This window comes from Denticeps clupeoides, unplaced genomic scaffold, assembly GCF_900700375.1.
Source record: "Denticeps clupeoides unplaced genomic scaffold, fDenClu1.1, whole genome shotgun sequence".
In the NCBI taxonomy this organism is placed as follows: Eukaryota; Metazoa; Chordata; class Actinopteri; order Clupeiformes; family Denticipitidae; genus Denticeps; species Denticeps clupeoides.
This window is the reverse complement of record NW_021629982.1, coordinates 553,354-568,497: the sequence shown is the minus strand read 5'-3', so window position 1 is coordinate 568,497 and position 15,144 is coordinate 553,354. Positions and strand designations below refer to the sequence as shown.

The 15,144-nt window shown below is 41.5% G+C and overlaps 1 protein-coding gene across 5 annotated transcripts in view; it reads right to left on the bottom strand.

The window, feature by feature from the left end:
- scn8ab (sodium channel, voltage gated, type VIII, alpha subunit b) overlaps positions 1–15,144 on the bottom strand; it is an 81,223-nt gene that overhangs the window by 46,822 nt on the left and 19,257 nt on the right. For 3 of the 5 annotated variants that reach the window (XM_028967210.1, XM_028967209.1, XM_028967214.1), the window contains 8 exons: positions 11,299–11,520; positions 9,888–9,951; positions 7,124–7,265; positions 6,720–6,926; positions 6,343–6,624; positions 5,494–5,850; positions 4,538–4,670; positions 814–1,052 (listed from right to left, as the gene is read on the bottom strand). In XM_028967210.1, coding sequence (XP_028823043.1) covers positions 814–1,052; positions 4,538–4,670; positions 5,494–5,850; positions 6,343–6,624; positions 6,720–6,926; positions 7,124–7,265; positions 9,888–9,951; positions 11,299–11,520 — 1,646 coding nt within the window. The remainder of the gene's footprint in view (positions 1–813; positions 1,053–4,537; positions 4,671–5,493; positions 5,851–6,342; positions 6,625–6,719; positions 6,927–7,123; positions 7,266–9,887; positions 9,952–11,298; positions 11,521–15,144) is intronic. The other 2 variants (XM_028967212.1, XM_028967211.1) reach the window with 1 other exon arrangement.

The window sequence follows — 15,144 nt, the reverse complement described above, 5'->3', positions numbered from 1 at the left end:
ACCCATGTAAAGTGGACTACATTCCTAAAATTGTGCCTAACAAGAGATACACAGCCACATTGGAAAAAAAGGATTTAGCTATAATCTAATCTATTTTAAACACTATTATAGATTACCATGCATTCATTCATAAGCACAAACATGTCAACATCAGTGTGATACAAATACATCCACCTCACTATTAACCCCCAACCCCCAGCACAGATTATGAGAGCGGGAGAGAAGGCAGGGCAGAAATGCAGATTCATAGAAGAGTAAGAAAAAGAGAAGGAGAGGGACACACAGAGAAAAGATGAGAGCAGGATCTACCCCAGTCACTCATTCACACCAAGTCTGCAGAGTGCACTCAAGATGACTTGCAGAGTTAAAACACAGTTATACTAACTAAAATTATTTTATTATTTTATAACTGGTATTGCCTACTTTTCCCTCATTGTGTTTGTTACCATAATGATGCCTGGTCTTTTACTCTCTACTCATAGTAAAGTTAAGTGAAAGTGAAACACAGCATAGCACATAATGATCACAACAAAATGTAATCTCTGCATTTAACATATTTTTACACTTTGAACTTGGTGAGGTTTCTGTGAGGCTCACCTATCAGATAAGTACATACAGTTGTTATTCAGCACATATGCAGTAGTGCCAGTAGTGGCAATTTTCTTTGCTCCATAGAAATGTGAGTACATTTCTTCATATTGTTACTTAATGTGACTGCACCAAGAAGCTATTATAGATGGAGACAGCAAACCTGAAAGTACTAAAATATTTAAAAACATGAACACATGTTCCATCTCATGCATCACCTCTTACCAGGTTGCCCACAGACAGCACCTCCTCAAAGTGTGGAGTCATGGGATAATGCTCCATGGCCATGAAGACAGTGTTGAGCACAATACAGATGGTAATAGCCAGGTCCACAAATGGATCCATTACAATTAGGTTCACAATCTCTTTAATCTTCACCCACAGTGGACAACACTCCCAGATCAGAAACGTGTTTGAAAACTTATACCAACAAGGTGGGCATTTTCTCTGAGACTCCTCCAGTTCTAAGGAAGATAAACAAAAAGAAATTGATGTCAGAAATTGTGAATTTAAACACATAGCAATTGAACCTGAAATACACATTTGTGTATGAATATGTATAGAGAGCGGAGATTGGAGATCCAAATGCATGATAATCATGTCTAACTGGGTGTATCATTACATTAAACAGATATGATATCTTAAAACACTTTTAAAAGTCACTCTGGATAAAGCTTTAAAAGTAAGATACATATGTACAACACATTTATTTTCCCTGCAGGCATATATCCAATTGGACCAAAACTGGACTATGCATGCTAACATCAAAAATGCAGGGCATGGCCACACATGTAATATTTGGTGATGTATTGGGTGATGTCAAAATTCTTAGTTGAAACACTGAAAATGTTAACATTGTACCTGTAAAATGAATGAATGAGCTTAAATGGGAGGTTGGAGGGATGAAAAAGAGCTAGTTGAGGTAAGGGGTATGAGTGGAAAGAGGTTAAATATGGTTGAATATGTTAAGTTTGTTGAATAGGTGAAATGTGTGGTGGTTTGAAAGCTGAGAATGTGACCAATGTGCTATAATATGCATGGGGTGAATTGGAGGAGGGAGGGATAAAAGAGGAGTGGAGGATAAAGGGTTGAGTGGAGAAAGGTTAAATGAGGCTGAATCGATTACATTGATTTATTGATTGATTACATCGATTCAAAGTGTGACCAATGTGGCTCTGTAAAATGAGGGATTAATGAGAATGGAGGGATGAAAAAAGGAGTGGGGGATAGGGGGATGGGTGGAGGAAGGTTAATGGCGGTTAAAATGGTTACATTGGTTGAGGAAAGGAGGAAAAATAGGACAGGGGGATGAGTGGAGAGAGGTTAAAAGTGGTTGAATTGGTTATACACATTGTTAACACATTAAAAATTGTATAATTTTTTACGGTTTTTATTTCTTTGTATACTTTATGTTTGTATGTTGGTTTTATTTGTTTAACAAACAGAAAACTCCTCCTTGAACCGTCTCCTTATCCTAATCGAGGAGTTTGAGAGCCCTAATGATCCTGGTAGCTATGTTGTCTGGGGCACTTGGTGCCCCTGGAAGGGTCTCCCATGACCAATTGGTCTTAGGTTAAGACAAAGAACGGTTCAGAAGATCTTTCATGGAAGGAACAACAAAGAGTCAGAGCGAGCACCTAGTGGCCGGGCTTTCGCCCATGGGGCCCGGCTGGGCCCAGCCCAAACCGGATACATGGGCTCATCCAACTGTGGACCCATCACCCGCAGGAGGAACATTGAAGGGTCCGGTGCAATGTGGATTGGGTGGCAGAATGCAGGAGGCAAAATTTCGGGTGTGGCAGGAGTTCGGAGAGGCTACTGATCGGCTCCAAAGAGGTTCTGGCAAACCATCCGACGCCTCAGGAGAGGAAGGCAGCAACTCGCTCACACTGTTTACAGTGGGGATGGAGAGCTGCTGACGTCGACTGGGGCTATAGTCGAGCAGTGGAAGGAATACTTTGAGGAGCTACTCAATCCCACCGATGTGCATGCTGAGAAGGAACCAGGGCTGGGATACCTGGGCATGGACTGTCCAATCTCAGGGGAAGATGTTGTAGGGCTGTCGTGGTTGACACGTGGTCTCTGCAACATTGGGTGGAGTGGCAGACTGGGGTGGTGGTCCCCTTTTTTAAGAAGGGGGACCAGAGGGTGTGTTCCAACTATAGGGGGGATCACACTCCTCAGCCTCCCTGGAAAGGTCTACTCCAAGTTACTGGAACTGTGGACCAGCTGTTTACCCTTGCTAGGGTGATGAAGGGGGCATGGGAGTTTGCCCAACCAATCCACGTGTGTTTTGTGGAGGGCCATTCAGTCCCTGTAACAGAGGAGCATGAGCTTGGTCCACATAACGGACCTGATCCCGGTGAGGGTTAGACTCTGCCAGGGCTGTCCTTTGTCACCGGTTCTGTTCATAACCTATATGGACAGAATTTCTAGGCACAGCCGTGGTGTGGAGGGTGTCGAGTTTGGTGGCAGGACAATCTTGTCTTTACTTTTTGCAGATGATGTGGTCCTCCTAGTTTTATCAGGCTCTGACCTTCAGCTCTTGCTGGGTAGGTTTGCAGGGCATGGGATGAGGATCAGCACCTCCAAATCTGAGAACATGGTTCTCATCCGGAAAAGGGTGGCTTGCCAACTCCGGGACGGGAGAGAGGTCCTGCCTCAAGTGGAGGAGTTTAAGTATCTCGGGGTCTTGTTCACAAGTGAGGGAAGAAGGCAGCAGGAGATCGACAGGCGGATTAGGGCCTATCTGTCGAGGTGAAGAGGGATTTGAGTCAGAAAGCAAGGCTCTCGATTTACCGGTTGATCTCTGTCCCAATCCTCAGCTATGGTCATGATCTTTGGGTAATGACCGAAAGAACGAGATTGCGGATACAAGCGGCCGAAATTAGTTTCCTCCGTAGGGTGAGGAGCTCGGACATTCGGTAGGAACTCAGAGTAAAGCCGCTGCTCCTCCGCATCAAAAGGAGCCAGTTGAGGTGGACGCCTCCCTGCGGAGGCGGGTCGACCCAGAACACGCTAGAGAAATTATATCTCCAATCTGGTCTGAGAACGCCAGCTGGTGGAGGTGGCTGGGAAGAGGGCTGTCTGGGATTCCCTACTTGGGATGCTGCCCCCGCGACCCGGATAAGCGGAGGAAGACGATGACAAACAGAAAAAAAGGAAAATGAAAGAGAATAAGGTAAGGTGGAAAAACAGAGAAAAAGAAATATTTATTTTCATTAACAAATGTTAACTTGACATTATGTCATCATGTCAATAACCCCTTTTGCAATGCATCATGTTATATCATTAACACGTATGCATTCCAATATCATGTTGACATGTTCCCATGGTAATGTAAAGATACATAACCCTAAGGACAAGCCATTATTTTTATTAGATGGAACACATAGCATTATGTGTCATGGGAACATGTCAATGTAATTGTCCACATCACATTGGAATGCATAAGTGTTATTAATATAACATGATGCATTGCAAACCATTTTATTGAGATGATAACATGATGGTGTAAGATAAGTAATCATGAAATCAAGTTAACATTTGTTGGTGAAAATAAATGTTCCCTTTTCTTTGACCTTTTTCTTTTGGATGCAACTGGATCACTCAAAGCCCATGGATCTATACTCAGCTGTTCTGAACATAAGAAAGTCATATTCTCAGATTCTCAGCCTTTACGCAGGTGGTTTGTTAATTTGCATTTTTGGGTGCTCAACACAGCTAGTGTTTACCAAGACGTTTTGTGGGCTGAGTGGTCGCATGTCCCCCTGTTAAATCTATGGTAAAAAATGCTCATAAAAACGCTTCTACCGTAAATTTGGAATGTCTAAATGCTTAGAAAATAAGTAGCAATCACAGCAGTACAACAGTATGTTGGCTTTGCCAAACCAACATAATAATAGGAAATAGAAGAACAAGATTTTGGCTTTCCATCCAAAATAATTACCCTCCACCAGAGTATTGGTGATGACCGTCATAACACTGTTTGCCCGCTCCTTCCGGCCAAATGACGTGTTAAGTTGATCCACTGACACCATAAGAGAGCCTGAGTGCTTCTGCTTTCCCTCCAGTTCAGTGGTCTACACAAAATCAAACACACACAACAAACACACAAATCACAAAAAACAGATACGTGAGTTGAGTCTATATATAGACAAATTATTTCTATATTTATGCACACACACACTCAGTCACACCATGCTCAGGCATGCTTTGAGTAGGAGGTGTTAGGGTATTGCAGACTGTAAGGCCCAGCCCTCACTGCTGAAAAGTGTAACCCTAGTCAACCGTTCCCATGATGCCACACATCCTCTACTAATACTGACTAACAACCTCCCACTGAAATCCACTTTATATTCAGTTAATGTGTGGCAGGCCTGACCTGCCGGATGGAGGGAAGGCTTTCAAATGGCTGGGTGAGAGCTGCACCTGAGAGTCATGCTGATTTTCTAAAGGTCAGAAGGTGAGTGCCTGAGTTGAAAGTATAAGGAGTTAGGGATGAGAAGAAATGCTGTTACTGGAGGGGTCTGGGAAGATTTCTAATGCAACACCAGGTTTAATAGAGGAAAGGATGGATTTGGTAAAATGATTGTCTATAATCGATTTTTCTCTCCAGCTGTGTAACGTGGGGGATCTTTCGGTGTCTCTGGGTTTCTCGTTTCTCCCAAAAGCACACTGCTATGAGGTATTTGAGAGCTTGGAAATTGAGACGTTAGTTGTGAATGATCCCAATGAGAGAGTGGCCAGGACTCAGGGGGCAGGCAATTTAGAGCGTGTGCAAAAACAAGGACAGGAGAGGAAGTGAGAGCAGAAAGAGAGACACAAGTAAAAAAAAAACTAAACAACTGGTCTGTGGCCGCCATGCCTAAAGTCTGATGTTCTGCCCCTTTAGGACATCCTTACACTGTCGTCACTGGCTGCTTTATCTATTTTCACCTCAGGCAGAAGCCGGCCAGGACCCCCAGGTCCAATCAGCGACACAACGCCATTGCAATCCACTGTGCTGTTTCGCTTCCCTCCTGTGTGTGGGGCAAGTGGGTTGATGCGGGAGGATCCCTGGCTGTAGCCGCTATAGCTGTTCCTGCGGTACGGGATGAACAGGGAGCCACGCCGGTCCTCGCTCTCCTCCACAGTGCTGTGTTCATCATCAGCAAACTCATTTTCAGAGCCGACGTCCTTCCCACGGCCCTTAAAGCTGAAGATACTGCTTCGGCTATTATGCCGTGACATGTAGGGAGAGCCAGGGATGCTCAGGAGAGACTGTCAGGAGGAGAAGACATTGCAACCATTACACAGATACAACACTTCACTCCAGCATGAAATTGGAAAGGCTATTACACATAATCTGTATCTGTTGTTTCTGTCACCCAGCTTACTAAGTTTTTTAAAACAAAGTTGAAAGTGGGAGAAGCTCTTGGCGATAACTGGCAAATCTCACTTCCTCATTCTGGATTAAGCATAAATATCACAATATCTACTCATTAAAACAGCAAACATCTGCCATCTATCAGACATGAATGCAAGTATCCGTGCCTGTGATATTTCACAAGGTGAGCTCATCTATTCAGAAAAACCTGCAATATTAAGCAATGCAAATAATACATACAAATGCTGGTATTTCATAAAGATGTGTGTTAATCACTAAGAATTTCAAGAATTAGCACCATACACAACTGTTTTATGATTAAGGTGCATAATAAAGCCCTAAGGTTTTAGTATATCTTTTCTGCAAACCTGAAGAAATCCCCTCACCTGATTCATGATGGACGTTTTGCGGCCAAGCCGGTTGTCAGGGAAACGGAAGCGACTCCTTTTGCTGCCATCATCAGATTCGGACTTGACAACCTTCTCAGTATCACCTTTTTCTTTCTCCTGCTCTTTCTGTCGCCACTTCTTCTTACGATTCCGCCGCTCTTTAGCACTTTTGGAGCTGAGTTTGGAGACCTCAGAGGAGGAGCGTGATAGATGTCCCCCACCCCCGTCCTCCACTGCATCCTCTGACACAGTGCCAGCTGAGGTTGCCATGGCGTTTGCCTTCATAACAAGAGAATGATTATATCTGATTCATTGCATCACAGCTCAGTGTGTACAGTATTTCTATTAGTTCTGTAAACGTGCGCTCATGTTACCTGGGCCTCTTCCTGCTGTTTCTTCAGCTGCTCCAGCATGGCTTTAAACTCTGCCTCTTTCTGCTCTGCCTCCTCCATGGTAGCCTGATTCTGTTCCTCATATGCCATGGCAACCACAGCTAGAATTAGATTGACCAGATAGAAGGAGCCAACAAAGATCACAAGCACAAAGAAGATCATGTATGTCTTCCCTGCAGCACGCAGTGTCTGAAGGAGACATGGGTAGAGAAAAGGAAAAAAAGAAATTTACAAAAACAGGAGCAATGACAGGAGAAAATGATCAAAATCTCATCTCAAAAATATTATTTATTAAATTACCAATTCAAACACAGAGGAAGACAAAGATAAAGAGAAGACTAAGAGAAAGAGAGTGAGAGAGAGTGAGAGGACAGACTGTGACTGACCAGTTGGTAAAGGTTTTCCCAGAAGTCCTGTGTCATGAGTCGGAAGAGGGCAAGAAAGGCCCAGCCAAATGAGTCAAAGCTGGTGTATCCATAGTTGGGGTTCTTACCAGCCTTCATGCACACATACCCCTCCGGACATCGCCTGTGCATACACACATTTCATCAAGGTGTAATTCTCTACTTGCACATGCTCTTTACATATTACCAACATTACAAAATTACCCTTTTTACAAATAAACAGTTCATTTATAGCCTTATTTTGGGCCTAGCGGTACTTAACTGAAAGTAAAAGTGAAGTCATTGTCAGAGTGAAGCACAACACACGGTGACACAACAATATGTGTCCTCCGCATTTAAATTTAATCCATTACCCTTGGTGAGCAGTGAACAACCATGAAAGGCGCCGGGGGAGCAGTTTGTGGGAACAGTACTGTGAACAAGTAGCACCTTGAACAGTGGCGCCTTGGTGGCTTGGGATTCGAACCTTTAGATTACGGGACTGCTTCCTTAACTACTAGACCTCCACTGCCCACTTCCTTGTATTCATTTAATTGTCTTTGCAGAAAATATATAATTAAATTGTAGGTTATTGAAACTCCAGTAATAACCCAGCCACTGGAGACATTTGTGCGTTTTTTGGTGCCGGTACCGAGCCTGGAAAAAAGGGTTGCATCAGGAAGGCCATCCACCGTTAAACTGGTCGATCCGCACGCAGACAGGTTGATGCGACCTCTAATGGAAGCAGCCAAATGAAGATAATGTTCATTGCATTTAATACTTACTTAAAATCATATATGTATGGTTTTTGGTCCATGAGTTTTTGTTTTCGGTGCATGTTTTGTGCGTATATTCTTGTGTTTTTTCCTTTCAGAATCAGAATCAGAATAAGCTTTATTTACTGCCATGACCTGGCGGTATGTTTACACATACGGGGAATTTGTTCCTGTATGTGCAACAGAATGACAGTGCCAAGACAAGACACAGGTAATAAAAAGAGTTATATACTGATATGGGGAGTGATGTTCTGCAGTATTCTAAGGTCAGATTTGGTAGCTGAGATGAAACCACAGTTACAGAAGTGCAGAGGATGGATTTAATGATTGCTGTGCAGAACTGTATCAGCAGGTCTTGTGGCAGGTTGATTTTCCTCAGATGACGAAGGAAGTATAACCTCTGTTGGGCCTTTTTCACAGGATCCTCACGTAAGTCCCTGGTCTGTCTAGATGTTGCAGTACATAATGCAGTCCCATATTGACTGGATCATCCATGGACCTGTTTGCTCTATAAGCAAAGTGCAGGGGGTTAAGAAAGGGTCCAGTGAAGTCCTTCAGATTATTCAACACCAGTCTCTCAAATGATTTCATGACCACAGACTACAGGTCTGTAGTCATTAAATCCAGTAAATCCAATAGCTTTTCGTAATAATTCCACTCTTGCCACTCTAATCTCCTTTTCCAGTGTGTATTTGGCCTGTTTGTACAAAACACTGTCCCATTCCTGTGAGCCTCTTCTTTGAGTTTTGCAGTGAACCATGGTTTGTCGTTGTTGTAGATTAAACGAGTCCTGGTATGAACATATCCTCACAGAAACTGATATATGATGTTACAGTCTCTGTAAGTTCATCCAGATCGTTGGCAGCAGCTTTACAACCAGTGAGAGATAAGCAGGCTTGTAAATCCCACTCTTCTTCATCAGTCCAACTTTTTACAGTCCTTAATACAGGTTTAGCTGAAGCTGATTTCAGTTTCTACCAGTAGGTCGGTATGAGATGAACCAAACAGTGATCAGAAAGCTCCAAGGCTGCTCGTTGGACAGTGGTATGCATCCTTTATTGCTGTGTAACAGTGATCCAGTATATTACTGTCTCTGGTGGGACATGCTGTCTGTATTTAATCAGCTCACGTGACAGATTTGCTTTATTAAAATCCCAGAGAATTGGTCCTGTCGTTCAGTCTCTGTGATGATCAGTGAGTTTCTGTAAGGCTGCGCTCACGTGAGCTTGCGGAGGAACATAAATATTCACAAAAATAAACCAGCAAAACTCCCGCGGCAAGTTGAAAGGCTTACAGGTAATAGAGAGCGCTTGGAACAGCACATCTTCTTTAACACAGATACATCAGTACACCACCTCCGCGCTAAAGAGCTGAAAGCCCAGCAGACTTAACGCACTGCCTGGAATGGCATCATTCAGCCAGGTTTCCCTTTCACGAGCACACCAGCTTGCTTCCCCTGTCTGCGCGTCATGAAGTGCTTCCACAATATCGCGGCTCCGCTAACTACAATGTTCAACACTCAAAATCTGGTAAAAGATTTTGTGGAGTGTTCTGCCGAATGATCAGTAGTTCATCCCTGGTAAAACTGATGGTGTTTGAAAAACAAAACCAAACAAAGCACTTAGGCTGCCATACTCGGCGCTATCTTGAGCCTTGTCAAGGATTGGACTCTGAGGTGTATAAGTGTGTATCCTCAATAGATCAGACTTATTTGTCCAACATATCCCACAGACCCTCAACAGGAGAACAGGTCAACACCAGATGCTATGACCCAACTTTCGAGCCAAAGTTGATCTAATCCAAATGCTTGCCCATTTGTTTAGCTTCCAGAACATTAACTTTAAGAAAACTTTAATTTGCTACATTAATCATATCCATTGTCCATGGTCAGATTATAACTGAAATTTGCATTCTGGTGTTTTAAGCATTGGGTCCAACAATATCAAAGCATTTTCAAAGTGACCATGAAAAACAGTGCCATTTCTGCTCACCCTGAGTCTGAGCTGTTTCCACACAGCAGCGCGTCAAGCTGTCCCGGCAGGAAGTAGAAATTAGCTGTAGATGACGAGTACACAAACACAAGAACAATCAGGAGTAAACACACAAGCGTATGCTGAAGTGACTAGAAGAGAATTGTGTTTTTGTTAGTCTGGCATGCAACTGACAAAAAATGCACACACCCAGATAGTCAACAACAACATTTATTTCTTATATAGCCCCAAATCACATTATTTCTCAATGGGCTTTGACAAACCCTACAGTTGGCACCCCCACACCCTTCTGTGCACAAGGAAAAACTCTAGGAGAGAGAAAAAAAGAGCGGAAAGGAAGAAACATTGGGAAGGAGTGATACAGAGAGGGACCCCCTTCCAGGGTAGAGTGAGCATTGAGATAGTCATTCCCTTTGCTCTTTGTTCACTGGAATATAATCAGAATTTTGCAATAAGACTGTAACATAACAAAATGTGGAAAAAGTGATGCTCTGTGAATACTTTCTGGATAGTTGATCCAGTTGATCTGTAATTGATTCGTGACCCCCATCTGCACTGTAAACTAACTGACTTACCATAAAAATGACAGGCTAGAGACAGTTGCTGGTGGAAGTGGGTGGAAACTGTTTTTATTTCTCAATACTTTTACTCAATTTTATAAAAACTGTGCCACAGTGCCTAGCAGGGCTGCCCTACATTCTGCACTGGTGCATGTAAATTTTCACAGGTCAGCATGGGAATGGAGAAGAATTGATATATAGTTTATTTTCATACACTATTAAAAAGTCCTAATATGATGCTAACATGAATGTTCAATAAACCACTGTTTAATAACTAACTATGCTAGAATGGAAATGATTATATATTTATTATTATATTATTATATTATATTAAATATTATATTCAATTAAATTATTTTGGCTAAGAATGAAAAGACCATAACTAGGGGATATGTTTGGAGGTACACAGCCTTTATTTTCCCAGTGTTTAGTCGCCATCAGGCCACTGCACAGCTACAGAGAGGCCATAAAAAGACTTGGAGAACCTGGAGAAGGCAACTTTTTTGGTCTCCATATATTCTATTGTTTGGTGATTGGGGTAAAGTTTGTTGACCTGCCAACCTTGATGAAAGCCTTTTAGTACCACTTTAAGTTGAACTAAGATAAGGTAAAACAAAAACAGACACAATGTTATATGCTGTCAATAGCTGATTTATTTAAGCTCAGCACAGTGTAAACTACCTGAGTGCTTTCAGAGGAACACCTTTATTTCACAGACATCCCAGAATTATGCAGCTGTGCAAATTCAGACAGCTCAAACCACACACACCCTAAACCTGGATCACAGACTTATTGTAGATAAACTTGTCTTGGGAACACAGTTCTGCATGTGATACAGGCAGGCAACTCACTTTTGTTCATGATGTAGTCATCCCAGTCAAATCCACGGCTGCCATTGGACAGGTAGCTCTCCGTCATGTTGACTGGCCAGATGACACACTTCTGTCGCAGGTTTCCCATGAACAGCTGTAGGCCAATGAGAGCGAAGACGCTGAGGCAGAACACAGTCAGGATCATCACGTCGGAGAGCTTCTTGACTGATTGGATCAGAGCCCCAACGATGGTCTTCAGCCCTGAGCAATACAAACACACATAAATGAACCCTGAGCATACTAAACTACACAGAACTAGAGAACATCTTACCGGCTGAAGCTTTATCAAACAAACCCTTGCTAGTATTTCAGACACACATTAAACTAGAGAACTGCAAGGGAATGGGGACATTAGTAATTCTAAAACAGTAACTAAATTAAAATGATCCCGGTCAAGAAATGGGGCTGCTATGAGGATGGTAGCGAATGTACAGAAACACCAGCGAAATTGTGGTTATAATTACTCTTCCTCATTCCAAAATTAAGGATTGGTTTTCAAGGAATAAAGTTATAGACCTAATTGGAATTTAAAATGTAATAGTTACATTTTAATGTAATAGTTAGATAAACAAATGACTCTTATCTGCTGCTGTCAAGTGATGCATTGGCTGGATAAGAGTGCAGAAATATATTCCTCTATTACTATGTCAAGGAATTTATTGTAATATAATTTTCACTTGCAGGGACAACACAGTTTACTTAGTTCAACTTTCATGCAGTATAATGTGCAAACTATATTCAGACAACCCCATAAAACATTTTAAGCACAGCTGGCCACAAAAGCACCAAATTCAAAAAAAAAAAAAAGAACATAAAGCCAAAAGTATTCAAAACTGTGAAAATGTTCAACAATTCCTTATTAAGAATGTGTGCTTTTTGTTCTTTCTCTAGTAAACATATTTATTACATTTCTCATTTTTTATTTTTTATAAATTTGCCAATACCTCGAGTAAACTTTTTTCATTTCATTATGGGGTGGAAAAACTGATGCGCTGTGAATACTTTCCAGATACACTATTCTTCTACTATCACCTGCTCTCATGCTCTCTGCAGGCTGTAAAAGTTCAGGCGGATTTTATTTCTTCTGCATTTCTTTTTTAACTCCGTAACGTATTTTTTTTCCAATGTAGGGAAGTAAAACACTTGGGTAAAAATGTAACAGAATAAAAGCAACTGCAAAATCTACTCAATTGCAGTAACGTGACTAAATGTAATTTGTTACTTTCCACCTATGGCTATTGATAATGATGACATACAATTGTGGCTTGTATCAAAAGTTTACATACAATCATAATGGTCATACATATCATGAGAGCTGCAGTTGCTCAGAAATGTCTCAAACTTCCTAACTTCTGTTTTCTCATTGTTCTGAGTATCCAATCCAAAAAATGCCATCAAAATGAATAATTTAATCCTGAGAAGCACAGAGAAGCTACTAGCTGCAGTCAGACATTATTACTAACGAGCTGTTAATAGGCCTTGACCTTGTTAAAAACACTACAGAACCTTCAGCACCTCCAATTTAAGTGGATGTATGTATAATGTTTAAGCTTGTATGTATAATCATTGTACAATCATTACACCAATTAATTTACCATTAAGGCCAAATTTGTAATTGCGTAGTAATCTATACTTTGCAGATGAACATGTGAAGGGGATGGTTGCAATACAAGAAGGGATGGATGGAGATGGGCATAGATTTTGTCCCCATGCAGTTCTCAAACCTAAACCTTAACACACCACTACATGTAAAACATATGTATTTATTCATTTATTTTACAGTTAATCTGTATCTTTTCAAAATGTCTCCAAACGTCCTCCCTTTGTGAGAACATTTGGACACACACTCAGATACACATACAGAAACGTACTTCAGCAAACCATCAGGATCTGGTCACTTCACAGTTCCTGGAGGTTTCATCAAACAAAGGACATCAATACATGAAGAGCCTCCACTGTAGCCCCCAGGTGTGTACACCACACAGTGTGTTTAACTGGCTTTCTCTCTCTCTCATACACACACAAACTACGTAGACTATTTGAAAACCACACTCATCACAAGCGGAAATAAGGGGATACTGAAGAGACTCCTCAAATGAACATCCCAGAGAGAGAGGAACAGACAGAGAAACAGAGGGATAGAGGACAGATGCATAAGGCAGAAGGGATGGACAACATGCAGGCCATTTAAACACCAAAACTGAACACCCTGGTTTATTTTTTTCTTAAACCGATTATCTGTCCATGGCAGATAATCCCTACTGCAACCCTACTGCTTGTTTACGAAATACTGTACAGTTGAGCGTTAGGAATCCAATAACCACACTATGAATGTATGTGTGTACATCCATGCAGATAAGTAGGTTGAAAACTATTTACCTATGAGGCTATTAAACTAATGGTCGATCCAGTCAGAGTGAGCATGGCGCAGAGCTGTTGTGTAGCCAGGCACTGAAGCGCAAGTGTGCGTATGAGAGTGTGTGTGTCTGTGTTTGTGCTGGATATGTGTGTATAGGTCTATGTGTTTGAAGCAACATGCAGCAGGAGGGCATAAAACAGTAGGCTTGGCAGTCTTAAAAAAAAACCTCATTAATCAATTCTGCCCCTGAACTTCCTCTGGCCTCTGACAGAGAGAACAGATCAATGCAGATATTTGATTTTCTTGGGCTTGACTATGGCAAATTATTTAAAACAACCCTGTCTCCCAATTAGAACTGTGTTCTAGATTGATATTACTTGCCCATATCCTGAACTTTGTTAAACTGAATATACAACGTTTTGTGTTCATATTTACACCATTTTATAATACTGCACTCAAACAAGGGAGCACTGTGGCCAAGGTGTGCCAGCATTTACAGATGCAGAGAGTAGAAATCAAACACAACCACAGCAGTGTTTTGGGGCGTAGATCAGAGTAAATAGAGTAGCAAACCAAAGTAATAGTCATAATGTGTTTCCCTTTTATTTACTGCAGGATGTCTGCAGGATGTTTTATTTGAGAAAAAAGACCAGATCATCTCCAGTCACTCCTTGTCTGAGCCTCTTTCTTTGACTTTTAAATATGCATTGTAGCAAGCTTTTATTCTTAACAATTAATCTTGATTAATCACAATTAAATCATTGCATCAGCTATTTTCTTATGTTTGACAGGCCAACTTTTCCTCCCATAGTTCAGTTTGACTGGATAGTGGCAATTTCAGGGAGGGACAATTTCACAAAAAAAAACCTGTCATTCCTGCTGAAGGTCAGATTATAGCCTTTGATGTCAGCTGATTTTGTTGCTATGTAATTCCTAGTTTTGAATTCATACTACAGGCGTTTGATATTCAACTACATTTTTGGAAATTTCAGAAGCCATACAGCAAAAATGACACAGTTCAAACAGCTGCCAGCTAAACCACAAAGAGATTTACATTGCTCAACCTATCTGACCTCACCCACACACCCCTAGGTAGTAGCTGAATGCACAATAAATGCAGAATTGTTATTTGCCTAGTTAATCACTCACATGACACATTATATCGGCATCACAATTTCCAAACTGGAAAGTAGGCCCTTATGACAAGACTTGAATCATTAGTTTGCTGAATCGGATGAATCACCAGTCAAATTGGATTAAATGAGCTTCATATACAAAGATTATACTGTGCATATGCTTGTGTACAACTTGTCACATCAATTCCCGTATATGCACAATTCTTTAACCATCTTGTCTCGTCCTGTTGGCTTTCAGACAGGAGTTGGAAGGATGCAGTTCTACTTTCCTTACCTACTGAGCTCATCCAAATGAAAATGACCAATAGCTTTGTGGTTCAGCACTTTTGC